General features: G+C 39.8%; 1 protein-coding gene across 3 annotated transcripts in view; it reads left to right on the top strand.

Moving 5' to 3' along the window:
- The window catches only part of me1 (malic enzyme 1, NADP(+)-dependent, cytosolic), an 87,840-nt gene extending 63,437 nt beyond the window's left edge, over positions 1 to 24,403 (top strand). For all 3 annotated transcript variants that reach the window (XM_062399749.1, XM_062399750.1, XM_062399751.1), the window contains 10 exons: positions 1,110 to 1,271; positions 7,636 to 7,739; positions 18,854 to 18,963; positions 20,006 to 20,103; positions 20,690 to 20,803; positions 21,484 to 21,589; positions 22,312 to 22,454; positions 22,549 to 22,722; positions 23,561 to 23,659; positions 23,747 to 24,403. In XM_062399749.1, coding sequence (XP_062255733.1) covers positions 1,110 to 1,271; positions 7,636 to 7,739; positions 18,854 to 18,963; positions 20,006 to 20,103; positions 20,690 to 20,803; positions 21,484 to 21,589; positions 22,312 to 22,454; positions 22,549 to 22,722; positions 23,561 to 23,659; positions 23,747 to 23,914 — 1,278 coding nt within the window. In that variant the 3' untranslated portion in view covers positions 23,915 to 24,403. The remainder of the gene's footprint in view (positions 1 to 1,109; positions 1,272 to 7,635; positions 7,740 to 18,853; positions 18,964 to 20,005; positions 20,104 to 20,689; positions 20,804 to 21,483; positions 21,590 to 22,311; positions 22,455 to 22,548; positions 22,723 to 23,560; positions 23,660 to 23,746) is intronic.
- The last annotated feature ends 201 nt before the right edge of the window (positions 24,404 to 24,604 follow it).

Raw genomic sequence — 24,604 nt, 5'->3', positions numbered from 1 at the left:
TATGTGATCGTGAACTGATGGAGGTTGAACGGCACTCTACATCACTGTGCAGGTATATACATGCACATTTTTAAATGTGTGTTTTCCATGAAATTTAACAAACAATGTTTAAAGCATAACAAGAGAAAAAATCTCTTAATTAATTGCATTTGATAATTATGGTGAACTTTCACAGTATATAATAAAAAATGGTGTTTGTGCTTTTTCTTACTATAAAATATAGAGGGTTCTTTAAATACTACAATGTCAGACACTTGCATTAGGTTGTTATCAATAATAGTTAATGTGTATGGATCAACATTGTGCAAGTCATGATTTAGTCATATTTAGAATGACGAAACCGACAGGCATTTCTGGCATGTCAAATATTCCTGCAGCCTCAGACACCTGTTCACAGCTGTCAACAGCAGGACATTTGCTTTAGGGCTGACATGCCGCCTCTCATTGTCATGGTGGTCTTATCGTAAACTCATCTATTATGCCTTACTTTAAACAATTCAACGGAGAGACGCTATTTCCGAGGCAAGGTCCTTCAGTTACATATTAAGACGTGATATTTAAGGTCATAATGGGTGTGGTCCTCGTGCCTTTTTAGCATTTGTAAGGGAAAAGCAATGACACTCTTTAAAGCGGTCAGAATGTGGGAGGAACACGGCTGTTAGTCCTTTGAGCCAAAGATTTGTACGTCACACTGATGGTGGAAAAATAAAAGACTCAGAACGCTAGGGACATTTCAAATTAAACACTTCTGCTGGTGATATTAAGTGTTACACAATTGATTTGTTTCATGCCGTGGAATCTACCCAGAGGAACTTATTTATTGCTTAATCGGTAAAGGGAATGGAAAGCCAGGTAAGTGAAGCAGGACCTGGCTCACACTGAGGAAAATACTCATGGTTCTGGGTAGCAGCGTGGACTTGGTTTCAGTGAAGAAGGTTAAAGTTAAGAAGACATTGGAGTGGAACTGCTGCTCTCTTATTTTTCTCTCTAAGCTGTGAATGATTTCAAATATTAGTTCACCTTGTGCAGCCTCACTGACAGATTTTATGCTGATGAGGTAGTTTGTGTGGCAGGTGCACAATATGGCTGACAGTTATCTTGATTAACAGGCGGTGTGTGTGACTGATGGAGAGAGGATTCTGGGATTGGGAGACCTGGGCTGCCATGGTATGGGCATCCCAGTGGGCAAGCTGGCTCTCTACACAGCCTGTGGGGGTATGCCTCCAGAGCAGTGCCTGCCCGTCATGCTGGATGTGGGCACAGACAATGAGGTAAGAATTGTGTTAAAATGACTGTTTACAGAACTAAAATCTACTTGTGTTATACATACAACGTATATACAGCCATCGGTGATGGAAAGTCATTTATTAAAAATTTGTGACAGAATGAAAACGCAACAATATATATCAAATTGATCGAATTAGCTTCACTGAACCAGACACAAGGTAACAGGAATGGGAGGCCGGGTTCAAATCGGACAAGGAGCGCAGTGCAAGCGCCCAGAAAGTTGTACTACTCCATGTTAATGAATTGGGCTGTTCACATTGGCTGCAAAGCGCCGCCTAGCACCGAGGACGGCTTGGGCTCTGCAGTGATGGTTTCACTGTCTGGAGTTTCATTTTCCCAGATTTTTCCCCCCACATGATGGAATTTCCCCAACTGCCCGAACACTTGGACACTTGGCGACAAGAACTACCTAAAATGAAAGAAACCATCTATGAGAAAATTTATTTAATGTGAACTTTGACTTTTAAGATTGATCCATGTCCCATCCACTCAGTGGTAGGTGGTTTGTATGACCTGTTCTGTAGCCAGCCACCAGGGGATGATCAAGATAATTTAGCTTCATCTTTGGGGAACTATCTTGGCATCTATCTTTATGTACAGTCTATGGTCTCCAAGCCATACTGATGGGTCTGAGAGGAGCTTAAGTAATTAGTGCTTTGAGCTATATGGTAACATTAGCAAAACAACATGCTTACAAGGTGAATGCTTACTTGTTATGTTTCTAATTTAAGGGTAGTGTGTGCATAATTAGCATTAGCACAAAATACAAATCCAATATACAGGATATAATGAGTTGATATCATTACGTTTCCCCCAATTTTTAAGTGTATGGTAGGTGACCTTTACACCTCAGATAGAGCGTGGTAATTCTTTAGACAAAGCCATCAATCTATCCATTTTCGACTGCTTATACGAACTTGAGGTGAAGAGGCAGTAAGCTAAGCAGGATGTTCCAGGCACCCCTCTCCCACCCTATACAGCTTCTCCTGGGGGATTACCAGTCCAGATGGGATATGTAGTTCCCATAGCATGTTCTGGGTCTACCCCTTGGTCTCGTCCAGCTATACTGGTTTGATGCCACCTCAACTGAACATCAACAAGAAACCAAAAGAAATTAAAATAGCTATTCTTCTATTGAATCTTGACCACCTTGCTATATAACCTAGTTACCCTAGTAAGCATGTGCCGTTCCTGCTGAACTCTCAACTCTACTTCCCCAGACCCTTAAATTCCAAATATTGCTCCAAGAAAAACAGTAAATGCCACAGTATAACATGCCAGCAGTGGGAAATGCTCTTAAGAATCCAGCGTAGCCAGTTAGGTCTCACCTCAGAAATAGCCAAGAAAAAGAAAACAATTCTAATACTTTACAACCAGGAAACACCCTTTGCATAAGTGAGGTAAGCAGCTCCATTGACGGATGCCAGCTGGGAAAGCACCTCTCCCCTTTGAAGCCTGTGAGAGTAGCAGCCAACAGAGTAGTTGTTATCCACCTGGTACAGCGGTCCTTGTTCTCTGTGGCAGCTCTGAGAGATGATTCAAGCCCTGGGCAGGGCAGCATGAGTGTGTGTAGCCTTAAACAGACTAAGAATAGTCTGTGTGCACTTCTAAACACAATTATCTTTCTTGGCCAAGGGTGCAGCCACCTCAGTTGCGTATGTTCCCAGCACAACTGAGCTCTACCTGTCAGGACTTTTCTTCATTTTCTGATAGTCTCCAGATGACTAAGACTGTGGAGTTCAGTTTCATTTCAAGCAAATGTCTCATATGGATTTGGGATGAGAGACATGACTCAGAGCACATGACTTTGAGAATTTATTAGAATTAGAATTTTGGAGAGAAAGTAAATAAGATTGAACCCACTCTAATGTCTATGTATTAAAGTGGAGCCACGTGACAATTAGCTTAGCCTAGCATAAGACTGAAAGCAGGGGTAATCAGCTAGCCAGGTTCTCTCCAAAATTAATGAAAATGGTTGCCAAGACCTCTGAAGCACATTGATGAAGACATGGTATTTAATTTCTTTAATCTGCACAAAATCAGACAAGAATGTACAACATTTTCTGGTTTGAGGATAAGTTATGTGCCGCTTTTTTTGCTTGACAAATACGGCCACCTGCACCATATTTATGTACAGACGCTGTACAAATGTGCTGGATAGATAGAGAAAACTAAAATTGTGTTTTTTACAAGATCTTCCACACCAAAATTGTCTTTTTTTAAGTATTTTTGAAAAGCTTGCTAAAATTAGGCACCTGGTTATGTTTGAAGCTGGAGGGTGTATACAATTCCTGGCTTTTCTTAGGAGTGCTGCTGTGTGTGGTCAAAGTAAATGATAAGGTAGCTGTTGGTGGTCAGTAAATACCTTTAAAATACTTTTTTCTATTCAACATATTTAAATATGTGATATTTGGGTTTGGATGCTTGGTGGTTGTTGAAAGGCATCTGTGATGGAGCTGGAGTAACAAAAATGATAAAAACTAATAATGCAACTAACCACATTTTCTTTACCTTATATATAATAAGTCATTACATCATTGAAATGTTGACCTATTACGCTGAACATGATATTTACTACAACCAAATCTTCCTAACTCTTGGAAAGAAAGAAATAAGATAATGTTCCTCATATTTCTTTAATATTATATTATCTACAGGTCAGGTACTGTATGAAGCAGATACTTTTTATACTATATACACAGAGACTCACTTGCTTGCCAGAGCACACATACACATACATGGGTTTTGCTGCTTACGTTAGTCTCTTTTTTCTATTACTCTGAAGAGATGACAAGCTAAATGAGATGTAATGGGATAAATGGGTCGGCTTTGATTATAAATTGACTATTGACAATTTAATACTACTATTACATTGATCTCTTATCAGCTCATGAGAGGATTTATGCCTCTTCGAATCAAATGCTGACATTTTGCAAAACAAACTTTTTCCTTTGTGTATGGACCTTTGTGTACATGTAAAACAGAGTTTTATGGAAACAATGATGTCCAAGCTGTCATGATTCTGCCGTTATGGCGAATAACTTTTGAAGAAAAATACTGTTTTGGTTCTGGTTTTGGATGCCTTAGTTTGTGGACATTTACCTTGGTTCTCCTTGTGTTTAGATTTGTGTTCATTCTGAGTTCTGTTTTATTTTTAAATTATCCTCCTTGTGTGTCTACAACTTGATTTCCTGCCTTTGCCCGGTTGTGTGTACCAAAACCTTTCCTGGTGTTTCTCTTTATATTGATTGCTTGGGTTTCGATTTTTGTCCTCTGCTTGCAATCTGCAAGAGCCTTTGCTTGAATTAAAGACATTTTAGTTTTCCACCAAAATTTGCCTGCTGCATTTGGGTCCTGCTGCTCACCACGATATAACCCCAGCTTACTTTGCATTCCTACTGTTGCTGGTGAATGAGCATGCATCAGAAAAAACAACATGCCTATATTCTGGTATTTCTATGTTTGGTTAACAGTGCTTGTTCTAATAACATCGGGAAAAACTACTGCTTGTAGTCATGTTTGTGCCCTCGTCTGGACATAATTTCCAAATCAATGGTTGTGTGGACAAAGATAATTTTCCTCAAGGAGTGGAAAATATCCCATCTTTCTCCAGTAGTGTGGACAATGCCTCAGTGTCTGTAAAGGTCTGTTTTGTTTAAGAAATTCAAAAAGTGAGCCACTGCAGAGTTATTACTTTTCTTCTGTCGAGGAAAAGTAGCTGTGTAAGAACCAGTAACATAATCTCACTACCTGCACAGCTCCCGGTCTGATGTCACCTGGAGTAACTTCAACACAAACTTACTCAGTCTAAAAAGAGAGTCAGTGATCACATCCTGGACAATCTGATGTTTGTGGTCACGTGGGGAGGGGCTTTAAGAGTCCAAATTTGGGTGTCCTTTTATCTTCCACAGGTCCAGGCTATTCTTGATGTCTGGCTTTCTTCTTTAAAATACAATTTTATTAAAGCCTAACTTAAACTCCCTCATCAAGAGTTCCGTTTTCCCTTTAAGGCGTGTAGGAATCTGGCCTCACTTTACTTTACTGAAATCTGACAGTCAACAGTGCAAAGTGAAAATAAGGGGCTCCTGTGACTTCAGCAAGCAGAGACTGTAAAACCAAACACGAGGATTAATCCCTATTGACAGAAAAGGAGCCGTACAACACAAAGAACAGTTTAGCCAGACAGATGACTTGTGTCAACTGTTCAACACATTGTCCACGAGGTCAGCCCTCTTGAAACCCACTACCTGTGTCCCTTCTATCTGCAAGTGAAGCTGCAGAGCCTAACAACTCGACATAATATCTTTCCTCTTGCATGCTGTTGCATCATCTTGTGAAATTACCACCAAGATCTCGCTCTGATATCAGTCCACTTCTCTGTGGGATCGCATGAAAATGTTTTTGCTTGTTTTGGTAACAGCTGAACTTGGCCACCCCCTGCCCATTACAGCCCATTAAAACCTTGCCAGGAAATGAGTTGTCAACTTCAAATAAATATTGCCCAAAATAAACTTTCTGAGCTGCTCTGGAACCTGACCCTGCCATGGAAAGGTGGTCGCTGCGTTGTCCAAGACTCGCTCATCGAGTGGCAGCCTCTAATTATCCATCTCCACAAGTAAAGGTCGCCTGTCCCAATGTGGCATGACAACTCTCCGGATCACTTCTCCACTCTTTGAGGTTGTGTGGCACATTTAAATATATGAGTCTATCTTCTAAAATCTGATTCTGTGGGAATCTGCCCGTTGGACACTGACACACACAGCCAAGTTACAGTATTTCAGGCAGGTGCAGCATGTTAGAGATCTGATGGAATACAGGCAGACAGCTTAAAGTCTGTTAACAATCTAACACGGTTAAGTGGCATCTACCTCATTCATCCCCATCACTTTCCCTCTACATTCTTCTCTCTGTAACACACACACCTTCATATTCACCTCTGCTCTTAACATGTACACGTCATGCATCCCTCTCCTTGAAGTACCATGTGCAAATGTCAAAGGTCACCCCTTCAGCTGTAATGGTTAGTTCAAGGGACTGTTTAGTAAAAGGGAATTTAAAGAATAGTTCCCGTAGCCCTGTTTCCTACAGTCAAGAGTCTACAGTGACATCTTTACATTTATTATTTTCATTCATACTCCTGTATAACTTCTGCCTTGTCATTCTAAATCCTGCCCTAGGAGAGTTGTAATTTCATCATAGTACAACCAGCCACTGACTGAGTTATCACAATACAAATTAAGAAAATTGCAAGGTTTTGATTTGCTGGAGATGGATTTGCAGATTGTGTGTGAATCAACATGACAGGACCTGTTGCTTGTGCTGTGTAGGATCACACACATGGTTCACGTTATAGCCAAGGTCTAAGGTCTACAGAGAAACCGCTGTGTGTACATGTGTGCGGATTATATGCAGGATATATTACTCTTCTCTCTCTGAATTTCACATCCACCAAATTTTGACACATAATACAAATCACACAAACTGTCTCCTCACTGTTTCCTCAATTTCATACATTTCGTTCCAACTGAACGATAAAAAATAGTTCCTCTGTTGTTCCTTGTAAACTGGGGTTCATATTCTATATGAGAATGCAGGAGATGTAAAAGTACTTACTTAAACCTACATATATTTTTATTTAGGCATCTTAATATACAAACCAACCTACCTTTACAGATTTTGTATTCAACAGAATTAATTGTAACGTAAATCAATTTTGAAGTAAAGTAGAGAGTAACAAGTTAAAGCTAGGGTTGGTATCCGTGGAAAAGCTAGCAAAAGTTAATATGCTAAACCGATACTTCCCATCCGACCCTATTCTAGTCAAAGCTACACCCCCAAAACATGGGCATTAAGACTGTGGGGGACACATACACACACACACACACACACACACACACACACCATTTCCTATTTGTTATTTAGTAGCTTCATGTGAAGTCAATTCCAGCATGTTCTTTAATGTTCCATTCTTTACTGTTCCAAATTTTGGTGTTTTAATAAAACCAAGGAATTTCATTTCATTCCATTTAACGCCTTCATTGACTGTGCATACAGGAATACCAAGCCGTGTCTACCAACCTCCAGCAACGAGGCACGAGGACAGTGAGCGTCCCAACATTGCTGCTTGGGGCTTTAGTAATGTTTAAAGTCTTATGTATAACCTTAAATTGAAATATCAAATACTGATATATTTATTTTTGTGAGGGTATTTTGTATTTTACTTGCATCATATCACAATGTTTGAAACAGTTTCTCTGGTAAAATATGTGATTTGGTCCTTTCTCTGTCCTTCACTTTGATCATTCCCTCATCTGTTGCCCTGATCTCTGCCTCCATGTGTTTTTCCAGGAACTGCTGAAGGACCCTCTCTACATTGGGCTGAGGCATAAGAGAGTTCGAGGCCAGGCCTACGATGACCTGCTGGATGAATTTATGAAGGCTGTGTCCAACAGGTATGATAATATCAGCCATCCGTTCATTTGCTCCGCTTCTCTCCCGGGTCTGCAATTGTCATCATAAGACAGACAGGGCACGGTGCTCTTAAAAGAAATATGTTGAGCAGTTTAGCATGGTTAGTGTGTGCAGATGCTGCCAAACCTTTTGGGATTGAAGGGTCTGGAATCTCCGTCGACAGTGTTTCAGCTGCAGCTTCTTTTGAATTCTTAGTTGCTAGACAATATCAGTCAAAAGTCTACTCACTGTCTGAATGGCATAGGCCTATTGAAAATATGATCAGAGAAGTTGGAGCTATTGATTTTATTGGAATGATTTGCCCCCATCAAGATGGCGAGACAGCTAACCAGCTACGTGGAAGACAACTGAACTGTCAGCAGGCAACATCCATTTAAAAATTATACACAATAACCTGATCAAAATGTAGTATTTTGAAATGCAGTACTTCTGAATGTTATCTTATGTTAATCCTCTTCATCCCTTGAGAGCTATAATGCATTAGTGATCTGCCTCCCTCTAGGCCTGTCTTGGGCTACGTGTTGGGCTTTTCCCTATGTCACACCTTGCTTGTGTATTCTGTCTGGTGTCAGTCTTTGGTATGGTGGCCCGGACATGCTGTAGTCATTGTATCTGCCAACATCTGATTCCTTGTACAACACTTTGGCTCTGAGTGACCTTTTAAAGTTTTTTATTTTATATTGTTGATGTCACCTTATATGACACCCCAGCATTCTGAGCTATAAAGGAAAAAATACTTTTCCCACTATAGCGTACTTTTTTGACATCCAGATGCCCTGGAGTCTTGCTAATGCTCTGTATGCTTTCCAAGCCTTGATCTGATGTAATTATCTGCTGCAATTTCTTTGATGACAAGGCTGCCAAGGTAGGTGGAGACCTCGACATAGTCAATGGGTTCACAGTAGACTGTGATGGCTGCATCTGGGTTGGCATTTCTGGACATAACTTTGATTTTTTTTAAATTTGGCGAAGGTGTTCAACTTATCAGTTTCCTCCTACAGGGTTACCGTATTTAGGAGAGAGCAGCTAGGTCGCTAGCAAAGTCCAGGTCTTCAAGTTGGTGATTGATTAATTCTGAATGCTTAGGGGACATGATGGAGCATGTTCAGAGATGCTTACATGAATAGTGGGTGACAACTGGTTTGTTGAAGAATCTGTTTTGTCTATGGTGATTCAATTTATCCTGTCCAGGGAAAAATAACAGGGTTATATTTTCCCTTTCCACACAAGATGTGAACTTCAGGGTCTTTCGGTCATGTTTATATTCAGCAGTGGGTCATAGAAGGGTTCATTCTTACTTCTTGACTTGGGTGTGTTTGCTGTTCCATATTGTGACTCATTTAGTTTGCATGTACCAATATATGAATTGATTAAACTGACATTTTTATCTGTGATCCTCTTCAGAACTTCTCCCTAATATGCTTACTGCATTCCTGTCCTTAACAAAACTCCTGTAGCTGATTGCTTTGTATCTTGGTGCCACAGTAACCACACACAAACACACACATGGGCCTGGATAGGCTTTGTACTAACCCAGAGAGAGCAGAGTCCAGAGGGAGAAGCCTGGGTCTGGGCCCCCTCCAGCTGGCAACAGGAAGCCAGGACTCCAATAACCGGGTGGCTCCTCAACTACAGGGAACAGCGATGCTTTTTTCCCCATAGGAGCCAGATTGGCGGAAAATGATTAATTATGGGCTCAGAAATTGAATGAATGATTACAGCTCTGCAGTCTTTTAAGTAATATTCATGTTTATTCTTCTTAGAAACTAAACATGAACTAAAATACCTTAGATTGACTCATCATCAGTCAGCCAAAGTCTGGAGAGATTTTTTTGATCCACGATTTTTAAAATGCTTAACACGGTGAGCGGTTGATGCAACCATTGCTGTTTGATTTGAGACCAGACCTTCTGTTCTCCAGAAATCTGCTCCTGTGGAACAATCACCTATGTGTTGACTTGTTTTGTTTACAGGCAGAAATAAATTATCTCACAATCTCATTGCTCCTTGACACACCCACAACACTTTACAGAGGATGAAAGGGGCTGAGCCATGGTTTTGAAACTATGAACTCTGTATTTTCTCTCAGGGCAACCCCTCAACATTTTGTCACCTTTCATCACACCTCAGATTTTTATGGTGTGTGTGCAAAATGTTTCTGTTTAGAGGTGCTGAGGGATGTGCTCAGAACGAAAACTTTATACTGTAATAAACAAAACAGTGGCTTAAGTCACACAGCAGCAACACTTTGACTCTATTTAGTATAGACATTCAGACGGAACAACTTCACACCTTCTTCTTCCAAGGTGTATTGACATGTCAAAAAATTGCATCAATCTTCCTATCTGACTCTAGGCAAGAAGGCAAAGAAGCACATTCACTAAAATTTAAAACTATTCTTATAAAAGGCAAGGTTAGTAATCTACATTTTAGTTATTTAATCATTCGTAAAAGCCAACAATGTATTTGTCTACTATGGAGGACCATACATGACATAAGTAAAAATAAATAAATAAATAAATGTATAAATAAATACAGAAATAAATAAATAAATGAATAAATAAAAATGGAAATAAATAAATAAATACAGAAATAAATAAATAAATATGTTAATACCAAAAGAAATGTCAAAAGAAATGTCTTAAATATATTTTAACATTTATTTTTTCCCTGATACATTTCCTTTGCATTTGCAGTGTCCTTATGCTAATGAGAAAGGCGGGCCTAACCGCAGTCTCATGCAGGATTGGTCACAGGAGTGTAATGATCCAGCCCTACTACTTCTGCCTTTCAATGCTGGTGTCCAGTAGCTGTTTGCAGCGTTGAGCCAGTTCACACTTAAAATGAACTAGTTCAAGTTCAGAGGGTTAGTTAAGGTTATTTTTTATTGGGATGATTTAGGTGTCAGTAGTCCTGACTGTGAGCGTCACGTCTCGTGTTGTAATGAGCACAAGGAGCGAGCCGAGAGGAGGAGGAGGAAACAGAAACTCCAGCTCGTTACAAACCACCTGCAGCTTCTGCTGTGATCATGAAGCCGCTGATCTCTGAGCAGATGTGACCAGAGAAGCTCTGTGTTTCCACTGTTTCCACTGTTCCACAGAGTCACTAACTGGCTGCTTCACGGTGAAGAGATCAAGTCTCAGTCACTGCCCGTGTCTCTGAGCGAGTGTGTGACGGAGCGCAGGGGCTGTGTGTGTGTGTGTGTAGCTCAGTTGACCAATCCTGCTCGAGACTGCGGTTAGGCCCGCCTTTCTCATTAGCATAAGGACACTGAAATCGAAAAATAAAAGTTGGAATAAATGTGGAAATAAATAAATAAATATGGAAATAAATGCAGAATTAAATAAATCAATGTCTTAAACTTATTTCCACATTTATTTATTTATTTCCACTTTTATTGCAACTTTTATTTATTTCCACATTTATTTATTTCCACATTTCAGTGTCCTTATGCTAATGACAAAGGCGGGCCTAACCTCAGTCTCGAGCAGGATTGGTCAACTGAGCTACACACACACACACAGCCCCTGCGCTCCGTCACACACTCGCTCAGAGACACGGGCAGTGACTGAGACTTGATCTCTTCACCGTGCAACAGCCAGTTAGTGACTCTGTGGAACAGTGGAAACAGTGGAAACACAGAGCTTCTCTGGTCCCATCTGCTCAGAGATCAGCGGCTTCATGATCACAGCAGAGGCGGCAGGTGGTTTGTAACGAGCTGGAGTTTCTGTTTCCTCCTCCTCCTCTCGGCTCGCTCCTTGTGCTCATTACAACACGAGACGTGACGCTCACAGTCAGGACTACTGACACCTAAATCATCCCAATAAAAAATAACCTTAACTAACCCTCTGAACTTGAACTAGTTCATTTTAAGTGTGAACTGGCTCAACGCTGCAAACAGCTACTGGACACCAGCATTGAAAGGCAGAAGTAGTAGGGCTGGATCATTACACTCCTGTGACCAATCCTGCATGAGACTGCGGTTAGGCCCGCCTTTCTCATTAGCATAAGGACACTGCAAATGCAAAGGAAATGTATCAGGGAAAAAATAAATGTTAAAATATATTTAAGACATTTCTTTTGACATTTCTTTTGGTATTAACATATTTATTTATTTATTTCTGTATTTATTTATTTCCATTTTTATTTATTCATTTATTTATTTATTTCTGTATTTATTTATACATTTATTTATTTATTTATTTTTACTTATGTCATGTATGGTCCTCCATAGTCTACATCTCACTCTCGTCTCTCTCTTAAACTTTCTGTTGCAGTCAAGGTCCAAGCCCATTATTTCCTAAATGTACCAAGTAATTTTCTAAAACATCAGGGCAAAATCTTTTTCAACAAACATTGCTTGAACTGGTATTATTGGTGCATTTGTAGACACAAGATTAGATGATTAAATGTATATATTGGGGAGCTAAAGCATAATATTCATTTATTGGCAGAGACACAGGTCAGTCAGGAATATTTTGTGCCATGATATCTAAACTGTCACACATGTTTTATAGACTCTATAGGTGTTTTCCAAACAGATCTTAGTAGACTGCAAAGACTACAGGAATGCCATCAACTATTTTAAACTCTTGGCACTGAGGTAATAAGGAATAGACAGACCAAAGGATGGATGGATGGATGGATGGACGGATGGATGGATGAAAGGAGCAACAGAGGAGAGGAGAAAGAATGCAGAATGGGTCTTTGTCATTAATGATGGCTCGGGGATTTGAGAAATAATGTGTGCTGAGAGATGCTAGCTCTCTGGAGAGTAAGGTGTGGGGGGGTGGTTAGGGATTTATTAAGGCTGCAGCCACCAACCCCCTGAGGGACGAAGGTAACAGACAGCCTGTGTGTGTACACCAACACACGTATGCACACAGGTTCGACAGCTGTGTTTGTACAGAGCAGCCTTGTCTTTGCCCCTCTTTGCAAAGTCCTCTACGGTGGTCATGAATGCGCTCCAACTGAAAGTATTGGTTCATACCATTACCTCTGCGTCTAGTCTCCCCCTCAGTATATGGAAGTACATTGTAAGTGACATACTTTCTGTTCACAAGAGATTCGGATGAAGCCAGATTGTGTTTCCTAAAGGAGCTGGGTCTTTTGTTAAATCGCTCATCCTCCAGATTGGCCCAGACATAACACCAAAAGTCTGAATGATTCGCCTCATGCAAACACTTGGTGTCTCATGCTTCACATTCTTTTGCACATTATCAATCATTATAATAATGCCACAAGCATTTACTCTCAATATATTGGAGTGTATTGTCCGTACCTGGAAACTGTAGAAGTACTGCTCCAACAAACAATGGCAAAATATTTTTTTCTATTTCTCATTCCTAAAACTATTGTGAGGAAGTTATAAGTCAAAGTTAAAGGTTCTGAGAACAAAAGAGCTCTGTGTTATTCCATGTGTGTGGTTCAGATAGTTTAAACAGCCCCATGACAGATCATCGAAAAAATCCATGTAGACATTAGGATACATGATCTTTATTTCCAATGTAAAATGAAATACATGTAATTGTTTTTTGTTTCTGCTCTACCTTTAATTTAATTTATTTATTTTTAACAATGTGAATAGTTTATATAATATAATTTGATTTTATCTCACAAGAGATGCATTTGCAACTGGGGCAAAAGAAACTCCCTGTGAGATGAGGCAACCTTGAAACGGACCTGTGAGGCTCTCAAGGGCCTTCATCCTCTTGAGGGCCGGGGGTCATTGTCCTGCTCCAGGCCATACATGCTCTTCATCCTTCAGCTACCCTGGCCAGGGTTTTCATCTGTCCTCCTCTTGAGATATTGGTTCGATCTGTTGATCTCAACCTCGACATTCATCCTTATCCTCAGATTTCTTTTGAACTCTACGTTTTGTCTTGATAAGGTGTGGTATGTAAGGTAGTTGGTAAGGTAGTATGTTGAGTAATATCTAAAGGGGTAGAGTAAAATGTAGGGGTTGTAAAAGAAACCATGAGCATGACCTCCTAGGTGTTCTGTTTACATCATTGGCGATGGGACCTTGGGGTGGGCCAAGGAAACCTGAGTAGCCATTTAAGAACCAAGGGTTTTTGCTGTCACAATTTAAATTCTTGCGCAGCAGGGCTAGAGAGTTATTTTCTTGCCCCTTCTCTCATCCCAGTGACAGATATGAGAACTTTTCCACAAGCTCCTTTTTAATCTACAAGCTCACTGAGTAGACTGGTGTTGACAAAGTACTGGAAAGACATGTAAAGTGATCAGTCTTTCTGACATCCATGAAACATTCCAGCATCTCCATTAAACTGATCATTTGCTACTTGGTAAATTTAATGTAATTCCTCAACCTTTAAATTAACTATAATACAGACAAATTAATAGATTTAGAAGTATTTTACAATCAAAAGAATTCTTTTAGAATTCTAAAAGAATGCAATATGTCTAGATATGTATTGTATGCATTAATTCCACATATCTCTGTCTGTCTGTCTGTGGCTCGCATATCGAGAACCGTTCATTTTATTGGCTTTCGTCTTGGCATGTGCAACATTCAGGGACAGAGGGAGTGGAGTGCCGAATGTTATGGTTTGGTGACAGTAATTTTGTTTACCAAAAATATTGCTGTTAATAATTTGTACCAAAGGAGAGTTTTATTGTATGTTGTTATTGTGATCATAAGTCATCCAAATGTAATTTCCATTAACCATGAATAAAATAAATATAACTTTAAAGTTTATTATATTATAACTACTTAATATCGACTTTTCATGTGGTTTTTACCCTTATTCAGCCCATTCATATGTAAACCTTGGTCAAGTCTTTCCAAATTGAATGTTTTATTTACCATCTGTGAGGCAAATGATCCAGAGAAGAACTGTCCAGGCTTTGGCAGTTGTGGTACATTCTGTATACAATCTCTTTCCCACGCCTTCCATCTTTCTCCTCTGCTGCTGAGAGATTAATAGATTGATTTAATGGATTCAGCACAGGCAGGAATATGGCCTGTGTTTTTCATCTTTTTGGGTGTGCCCTGGCTTGGGTGCTGCCCTTGAGACTTAAACACTTAGACACAAAAGCATATTCTGCTTCTTTGTCCAGGGAACTTTTGTTATTCAGAGGGTTTTCAAGGAAAGACTTCCAAAGAGCATATTGAGCAATGGACGCAAATAGCATCCAATACACACACACACACACACACACACACACACACACACACACACACACACACACACACACACACATTTGTTTCACTATCTCCACAGGAAAAACTAATTGATTTACTGCATTCCCCACACCCTTACCCAAACCTTATACCATCACAACTAAGGTCCTGTACAAATTCCTTTCTTTTGGTCCTACCCCTAGATATGAAGTGCCCTTAGCTGGTAGTTAGGCCACAAGGGAGAGGGCTGGAAAATCTTCCCCTAGGAATTGGGACACCACTCGCTACGTCATCAGCAGCCAACCAGCGTTAATACAGTGACAAACACTATCACCTAATATTATGACATTAACAAGCATTATCAACCAACATTATAATAGTGACACTGCGGCTGTTGCTGATAGATGGGTGGTAGATGGGTTGCCCTCCAACCAAAATGTTGGGGATTCAAACCTCAGTCTTCCCCATCTGCATGCCGAAGCATCCTTGGCAAGAAACCTGAACCCCTGACTAATTGTAAGTCGCACCCCCTATATCTTATAAACCTCTATAAACACCCCCTCTATCTTTATTGGCTCAGACCAAGAACAAAAGATGACTCTTTCTGCATTGGGAAGATGTTTCTTTCTTTCTGAAGTCCCAAAACCACACTATGTCCTTCTGTGTTTTTTATGGTCAGTGAAAGCCCATAAAAGTGCACATGTTCACAGCTCAGTCACTTTCAGATCCATGTCAAATGTTTCTTTTTTCACTCGATAAAACAAGAACAAAAATCTATGAGTTCAGTGTTTGGCAGGGCACATAATCCTCTGGCTTTATCGTATGATGAGAATAGTTACAGAAAATTCAACATGTAGTTTGACTTCTGCAGAGGATACACCCCCAAGTCCTCTTCGTTAGACTCCACTGCATGAGTTCTGTGTGAACTAACCTGACCTTTCACGTAGCGACATGCACCGTGCTATCCTACAGGGAGCTGTGCTGGCATTTGGGATAGGCCACATCTATCCTGTCGCTTGTCGCCTGTCTCTGTCTATGTCTCCTTAAGCCCAAACACAATAAAAACATTTATAGCTCCCTTCTTGGCCTCATTATTCCTCCTCGTCACACAGGCTCTCTGTGCTTTAGTGCTGCTCTCAGCTTGATAGAAAACACATTTCTCTCTTTGACGCTACTGCCGTGTTGGCAGTAAGTCAGCATCTGTATTAGGCGTCAGTGTCTTGCAGTGTGGCAGAGCAGATGATACACACTGACCCTCCAATAGCACTCTCTGATCAGGACATTAAGTTTTATTACAGCTAAACTCAGGTCGCTTCTCATCCTGCATTTATTTTCTCTGTGCTTCCGCTCAACATCCTCCTCCAGCTGAAAATAAGCAGTTTAGCAGCCACTGTAACAAGTAGGAAACAGCTTTATAGAGACTTACATGCCTTTTTCCAGAGAAGTTGTTATGTGGGGTTTCATAAAGAGGCTGAAATAGAGCAGGAAGAAAGAGAAAGTGAGAAGACAGTGAAGGGAAAGATAAAATAGAGTGAGAAACCTTAACTGCAGAAGGCGACTGTGTGAAGAGAGAATACAAACATTCATCCCCCTGTCACCTCTCCTGTTGTTCAGTTAGCTCAGTGGTCTGCAGGTGTTTCAGATGGTTTCCTTTGTTTGCTCAGCCTGTTCTTAATTTCCTCTTTCACTCACTGACTGAAACATGGGTGCTGGTGTTTATAAAACAGGTTTAAGACAACCTAACCATTGTTTCTATCTGTGAAATTGACTCAAGCATTACACTGCTCATCTTTAATTTGAGTCACAACACATAGTTATCCCATATTTCCTGCTTTTGAAATGTGTGTTGCAAAATATTAGTCAGTTGTTTGGTGTACTGCAAAGTCCGAGTTGCAATTATAGCTGTGTAAGAATTTTCCTTGAACAGAACAACTATTAATTGTCTCATCCTGCCAGTAGAGTTGTGAAGTGGGAGTGGACTCTGCTTCTTGAAGTGTTTGAAGTGTCTTCTTGTTAAAAACATTTTATAAACAATATTCTAAACTCAGAAACACAGATCTCCCCTGGTTAAGGTAATGCTACTGTAGCTTTGTTTGATATATGTTCCACATTTGTAACAATTTTAACTTCTGTCTGGGAAATCATGCTCTCTCTGTCATTTTGCATGGTGGGCAGGTCTGAATACTGTGAGCCTTGGGCACCATTGATGTGGCATTATAGCACATCATATATTCAAATTGAACTTTTGAGCTCAATGTTGTGAGATGGGATGTCATGTACACAGAATAATTTGTGTTTGAGTGGAGAAGTTGGGAGAACACAACATTGACGCTGCCACAGAGACTCATAATGTAGTAAGCTGGCAGGCAGGAAATGTAATGCAGGAAATGCAAGCTCTAATCACATTTTGCCTTAATTTGACTTTACAGTTAAAGAAAAGAAATAAAATGTATTATCTTACATCTCCAATTGAATGACTTCCATGGCCTCAGCCATTTCTGAAAACATCTGCAAACTCATCTTGACTTATGGACTCTGAGGTCTTCAGAAATCCCTGAGGTCCAAGGTCATGAATAGCTACCACAAGAGGGGGCTGTTCATATGGATATTCATTAAAACGACCCCATTTGAATCTAAATGAGTAATGAACAGTTGGTCTTCATACATAAAGCCATTTCTCTGCTCGGAAAAAAGTACAAGAATAACAATTATTGACATTGTACAATAGTGTCTAATGTCAGCCTGTTCAAATGAGTACATTAACCAAACAGCCAAACATTGTTAACGCTAGATTAAAAGACATCTGACCTTTAGATACTAGAAGGACTAACTACTGCCACCTTACAATTCCTCAACAACACTCTTTATTTATATTTCTTCTGCATGCATTATCAGGATGGAGTTTATAATCACTTTTATATTATTCTTAACAAAGGCACCAGGACTTTTGCACACAATACAATCATATATGTAAAGTGGGCCTTACAGGCTTGTTATCTAATTTTTAAGTGGGCAGTTGTAAGCCCAAAAAAATTTAATAAAAAAATGAATTGTCTTGCTATCTCTTAAAATCAAGGACCTGTCAAATTATCAAGAGAAAAATATATTATTTTCTTCTGCATGTTATCTTGCACTTTTATCAGTGTTCATTTTTCTTCTTTTTGTTTTTTCTTTTGGTACATGTTTAACTGTTTATCATCTGAGAGCCTGAGCAGCAGCAGACTCCCTGCAAATATTTGATACATTTCAGTTTCATCTGTTGAAAAGCTTGGGAACTTGCTGTTGCTAAATCTAATTTACAGACTCATAACACTGGTTTTACGGCTTATTTTGTTATATGTTATTGTAGGGCTCACTGACACAGGCTCGTGTGTGTGTGTTGACATTTACATTTGATAGGTGGTCTGAGCAGCATGGTGTTAAATTGAACACTGCTGTTTTACTGGGGACTGGGTGGGCTCTGTTCTTTTCTTTCAAATTTGATGTTAATGGGATTCAGCTCCTTTTGTGGGGGATTGACCTTCTCTCCTGAAAACTCATTGTGAGGTGCTGTCAAACAGCTGGGGAAGCAGGTGTCAGCCTGTTAAATGTCCATTAAACAAAATGCAGCACTGAGTTCCATGGCTTTAAAGTCACCACTTTAGACATAACTAACAAAAGAGATTCCCACTTGTTTTCATTTGAAACATGCTCATATAGCCGTCACTCAGAATATTGTGACGGCTATTCAATTCTTGAACTTAGTGGCATTGAGGAGTAAACATCCCCCCTCTTCATTTATCACCCTGTGGCACGTCATATAGTGGAAGAGCGCCCCCCTCTGGGCTGAAATAGTGCTTGAAAGCAGAGGCTATTCTCCCTGTGTTTAGAAATGACCCCTCAACTTGCTTTAGTTAATTCCGGTATATCTTCTGTTGGTTCACTCAAAGTAAAGCCACTCCCTTTTCACAGGTATGGGATTGACTGTCTGATCCAGTTTGAGGACTTTGCAAATGTCAACGCTTTCCGTCTACTGAGCAAGTACCGCAACAAGTACTGCACATTCAACGACGACATCCAAGGTAACCACATTATCAGTGTAAAAAATATGAATACTATGGGTACAAATATTCTTTGTTTTTCAAGTTAGATTAAGTCACATTTTTCTCTGGAACAATGAAAGAAAAAGAGGGAAAAAATTCCACAGCTGGATCTCACTCATATAATATTGTATCTGATTAAGCTCCTTTATATAATGCCCTTGTTGTGTTAATCTAACTGTACCCTGATGTGAATAATTCAACAAAACTGTGTCCTTAATTCTTCCCATTTATCCCACATTGTTTTCTTAAAAGTTAAACTGTTCACTTCAGATATACACTGACACCTCTCCCCTGACGTCTATGCAATGAATGCTAACATCGAAGTTGCAGAGTGTAATTATGTCTCATCCCGTAACACTGCAATTTAGAATAGAACCCACATTCTTTCATAAAGCCAACATCTCACAGGACAGCACGAAAACCCTCCCCACACAAACATCTGAGGAGAAAGCCTCAGTATAACTCTCTGGGCTTATCCAAGTGATGACTCCACAGTTTCCCCTTTTTGTAATAACACACTTGTCTTTAACACTCACACACACTTGTGTTGTGAATGTAACAGAGAGTTAACATGTCACAGTCCTAATTGAAACATTAGCTCTCTGGGACCATGGATGGGGAAACTGGGCAGTAGAGTCTTACATGTTTCTCCAAATGAAAGCTCAAAGTGCCCTGTGAAGATTTATTTATAAACATGTTTATATCGTTTGTTATTCACCAAGACACATGTGTTTATCCATCAGAATGCATTGTTTTAAACATCCACATTTGGTTGATTGCAGTTTGTTCTTTTTCTTAGCCCATTAGTGTTGATCAGTGTCACACTGTGAAAGAGCCAGTGTTATAACAGGCTCAGGGACCCACTCGAAAAACATCTTTAGGGGAGTTGATAAAAACATATTTATTGATGGATACACATATTTTTCTTGAGTTTAAAAAGTCAAAATCAGTAGCATCATGTTGTTCATCTCATGAAGGTTGTAGGTTGAACTCTTCAGTGATGCTCATGTGTAACCTTCAGGTACCGCTGCTGTGGCAGTAGCTGGACTCCTGGCCGCCCTCCGCATCACCAAGACCAAAATGAGTGACCACACCATTGTTTTCCAAGGTGCAGGGGAGGTAGGTGCTTTAAGTTAGGCTGACTATGGGTATTTTTCGGCTATGGACCCAGCCAGGGAACGTCAACATGTCCCCATCCCTCTTGTTGTGTTATTTTCTGTCAGCTCTTTATTTTATCTGTTAAAGCAAAATGCAAGCTTTAAGAATGAAAAAACACAACCATGTCTCCCCGTGAAATATGGGGAATCTGACACCTATTTTATTGAGAGAAAACAACTGAAAACGATATGACACTCAGTAGAGCTCACACCCCCTCCAACGCCCAGCAGTCAAAATTCAATCAATCTGCACCAAATATCACATATTAAATAAAGGGACTTTTATTATTTACTCCCTGGGAAAACTGTACAAATGTGAAATCTCATAATGTTTAATTAAATGGAAAGAAAAACCTGGATCCACCCCCGGATCCGGATGCACATCAACATTTAAATAGGTTCTCCCCTGACCCATTCTGCATCCTTCCTTTAAGTTTCTGTACAAATATGTTGCGTTGTTTTTGTGTAATCTTACCTTTGAGTTGAGTGTGGAACAATTAATTAATGTTATGATTCATCATCATTTCTCCCTTGTGTCTTGCTACCAGGCAGCCATGGGAATTGCTGAGCTCATCACCATGGCCATGGAGAAGGAGGGACACAAACAGGAAGAGGGCTTGAAAAAGATCTGGATGGTTGATTCCAAGGGTCTCATTGTCAAGGTGACTTAGTTAAATCCAGCAAACATTCACATTTATATACATGCAACCTACACAAGGGATCTAAGCGCTGTAGCTGACCTGAATTAATGGTCCGGTATTAATTTGCTTCAATGTATATTGATGATAAAAAAAAACTAAGCCAGGAAGTATGAAAGATGGAAAGATTTACTTAAAATATTTCTGAAATCAATAGAAACATGAGAGACTGACATCAAATTACAGGTTGAGAATATGTGAGGGTGGATCTTCCTGAGCAGTTTGTCATCATTGCCTCCTCCACTATCCAGAAAAACACATTTCCTGCGGTTTGTTGATTTCTATGACAGAGGTCTTTCCTTGGAATCACTGCAAAAGAGCTCTCCACGGGGTTATACATCTGTTTTCTCCACAATATCCATGTTATTTATTATTCCTCCCCATACCTTCACTGTCTTTTTCTCATCCCTCTGCCTTTCATTCCGCCTTCTCCCTTCCTCATGTGCATCTTCATTTATCTCCGCTTGTCTCTCTCTTGATCCAAAGTTGTTATTCTCACAAGAAATCCATCATTTTGTGAGCATTAAACATAAATCTGTTGGCTGAATCTGTTGAATTCAGCCATTTTTTTTTTGTTTTTTTTAAAGTGTTTAGTTTTTCCACAGATGGTTTTATATTTTTAACGCCCCCCCTTTTCACCTCAGGGTCGGGACAGCCTGACTCATGAGAAGGAGAGGTATGCTCATGAGCACCCACAGATGAAGAAACTGGAGGATGTTGTCCGGAAACTCAAACCCACAGCAATTATTGGTAAAGCAACATGCATGTTGTTTGTCTCTACCATCATAATAGCTACAGAAGAAATTCATTGTCCAACACTAAACACAGTTATTGTTATAAAAATAATAACCCTAACCCTGACTTCAAGTCACCTGAAAGGGGTAATTGAAAAATTAACTCCTTTTCTATTCACTACTATGCCGATGGAGGGGTGGATAAAGTGATTGAGTCCACAAAATACTTCTGGAGTTTTATGTGTAAACAGTGCTGCAGCCGAATCCAATACAATTGAAGAATATGGCTACCCTTTCTTCAAACAAAAAAACATAAAAAGACATGAAATGCCTCCATACTATTCCGGTGGTGTCATCCAAGTGTGCGTAAGCCCCAACATTCAGAATTGACTAGAAACGGCGTCATTTCCATCATGTTTTAGCCTAAACGTCCTCTGACTTCCTCCTCTGGAGCTGGCTTCACATTAACATATACACATTGCACATTAGCTCTCGCCCAAGAGCTTGCGCAGGGTGCCTGGTCGCATCGCTACATCTGCTAGCATCGCTTCTTCTGGTTGAGGACATTTAAGCCCAAAACAAGTGTAAATGACTAAGTCTTTACTATTGTTTTTGTACGTTTTAAAAATCGGTGATTATGATTGATAATGATTAATATTTGATCAAACCTGATTTTAAAGTTGAAAAACAAGAAAAGTTCTTAATGTATTGTTGCACATTGATGGCTTTGTGTGTCAGGTGTTGCTGCTGTTCCCGGAGCGTTCACCGAACAGATCATCAGGGACATGGCGTCTTTCAATGAACGCCCTATCATCTTTGCCCTCAGCAACCCAACCAGCAAAGCTGAGTGCACTGCTGAGCAGTGTTACACACTGACACAGGTACTCACTCTACACGCTCTACATATCTATGAATTATTTCTGTCTCTTATCTCTAATCAAACAATTGTTGAATACTTGCTCCTCTGTATTGCAGGGGCAGGGCATCTTTGCCAGTGGCAGTCCCTTTGACCCTGTCACGCTGCCTGATGGGAGGACATTCTATCCTGGTCAGGGAAACAACGCCTACATCTTCCCCGGTGTGGGCCTGGGCGTCACAGCATGTGCCATCCCTCATATTACAGAGGAAATCTTCCTTACTGCAGCAGAGGTAACACACTGACATACACACACACAATTAATGCATGGCATTGTACAGCTTTGTAACTTTGTAAATGTCTCTACTGAACCTCCACTTACTCTCCTGAAGTCTCATTCAGGCCACATCTCGAGAATCTAATGCATGTTTTGAGAATGTCATTTGACTTTAGATACAACAATGGAGAAAGAATTTCCAAACAAATTTTTTTCATAATGAGGCTGAAAAAACTAGTTATTTCAAGTCATACACTAAAATCTAGTAAAAAGTACAAAGGAAACTCAAGTTCAAGTATTTCAGAGCATGAAAATATCTCCCGTGAGTTTTATATTGTATATTGTATCTCTGCATCATTTCTACTGATGGGTAAGTAGCATTTTAAAGTGGTTGTTTGCCAATTTCTGTCACTTCAAATACTGTTGTAAAAATGTAATCCATGGCAATGCTTTATATTTAATACTTAATAATGAACCATGTTGTCAAACATCACTTGTTCTGAGTATATAGTTTTTGAGATCTGAAAGAAAGTGTGAAAGTATAAAACTTCTAATGAATAAATCATTAATAATAAAACAAGTACTTGATTGACTTGAGGTTATGAAGGATACCGATCATCCCAAAGCTCTGGCTGATCTATAACATCACATTTAAAACTTTATTCTTCATAATTGATGTTATATTTGATCCTAGTAATTTCTTTTTTTTCCAGATTGTTTATTTATTTAACCATAACTGTGTTGACTGAATATGAATGGAAAGTGGCAGCACAAACTGGGACTCATGTAGCACGTTAGCATGTTATATAATTTCTCTCTGTGATAACAGCAAAGTTGTGTTTGCTGTTTAACAGACTCTCGCTCACCTGGTGACAGAGAAGGATCTGTCAGAGGGACGACTGTATCCTCCTCTCTGCTCCATCAGGGACGTCTCTGCCAAACTGGCTGTGAAGGTGAGGGCTCTGTTTACATAAAGCAGTACTAGTAGCCCACCACATCGGTATGACTACAGTATAACTTCAACTTCCTGTGCATTACAGATCATGGAATATGCCTACGAACACAACTTGGCCTCACTTCGCCCGGAGCCATCCGACAAAGAAGTGTACGTGCGCTCACTGACTTACAGCACCGACTATGACGAGTTCGTGGTGGACTCTTACCGCTGGCCGGCCGACAGCATGGCCGTGCAGTCATGCAAACTTTAATACACTGGACCGAGAGACCGAATGAGCCCTGCAGGGACAATCTTACTACTGATGGTTAATACCATCACAAGTCATTTGAGAGATGATGTGTGCAGAATTTTCTCATTCATATATTACTGTGAGATGTATGGTGGCAATACAAAAGCCAATACTGGAACGTTTCATACTTCTGGTGGGTCTACTTTAGGAGGTATTGAGCTTTACTTCTTGTTATAAGCACCCACCTTCCCTGCAATAGTAGAATAGTAGTTTACACGGGTTTATAAAAAATAGTCCATCATTTATTAAGTACAGATGAAATGGAAGCTGATGAAATGTGAAACAGATGCTGTTTTATTAAATTGATGAAAGATTGGAAAGATTTCACAATAATATATCAAAAATCTTTCAAAGGGAACTTTTAATAGTACTTTATTAGACAGTTACTTTTTTGACTGTGTAAGATATAACCCCGAAACTCTTTGTCAAATAAAAATGGTTTAAAATAAAGTTTTCCATGTTTGATTATTACATCTGTGCCGACAAATGAAAAGGATGCACTAAACTGGAAATATGTGCCTGTGTACAGTACAAAGAAGATTTATAATAGAAATGTGAGTAGCCATCATTAAGTTGGTCTCACAGGAAGTCCTGTTCCTAACTTCCTCTCTCTAACATCTTTGGTGTCTTTTTATTTAGTCGCAGTGGCAA

The sequence above is a fragment of the Platichthys flesus genome, chromosome 11 (genome assembly GCF_949316205.1).
Source record: "Platichthys flesus chromosome 11, fPlaFle2.1, whole genome shotgun sequence".
In the NCBI taxonomy this organism is placed as follows: Eukaryota; Metazoa; Chordata; class Actinopteri; order Pleuronectiformes; family Pleuronectidae; genus Platichthys; species Platichthys flesus.
This window is presented reverse-complemented; position numbering and strand designations above follow the sequence as displayed.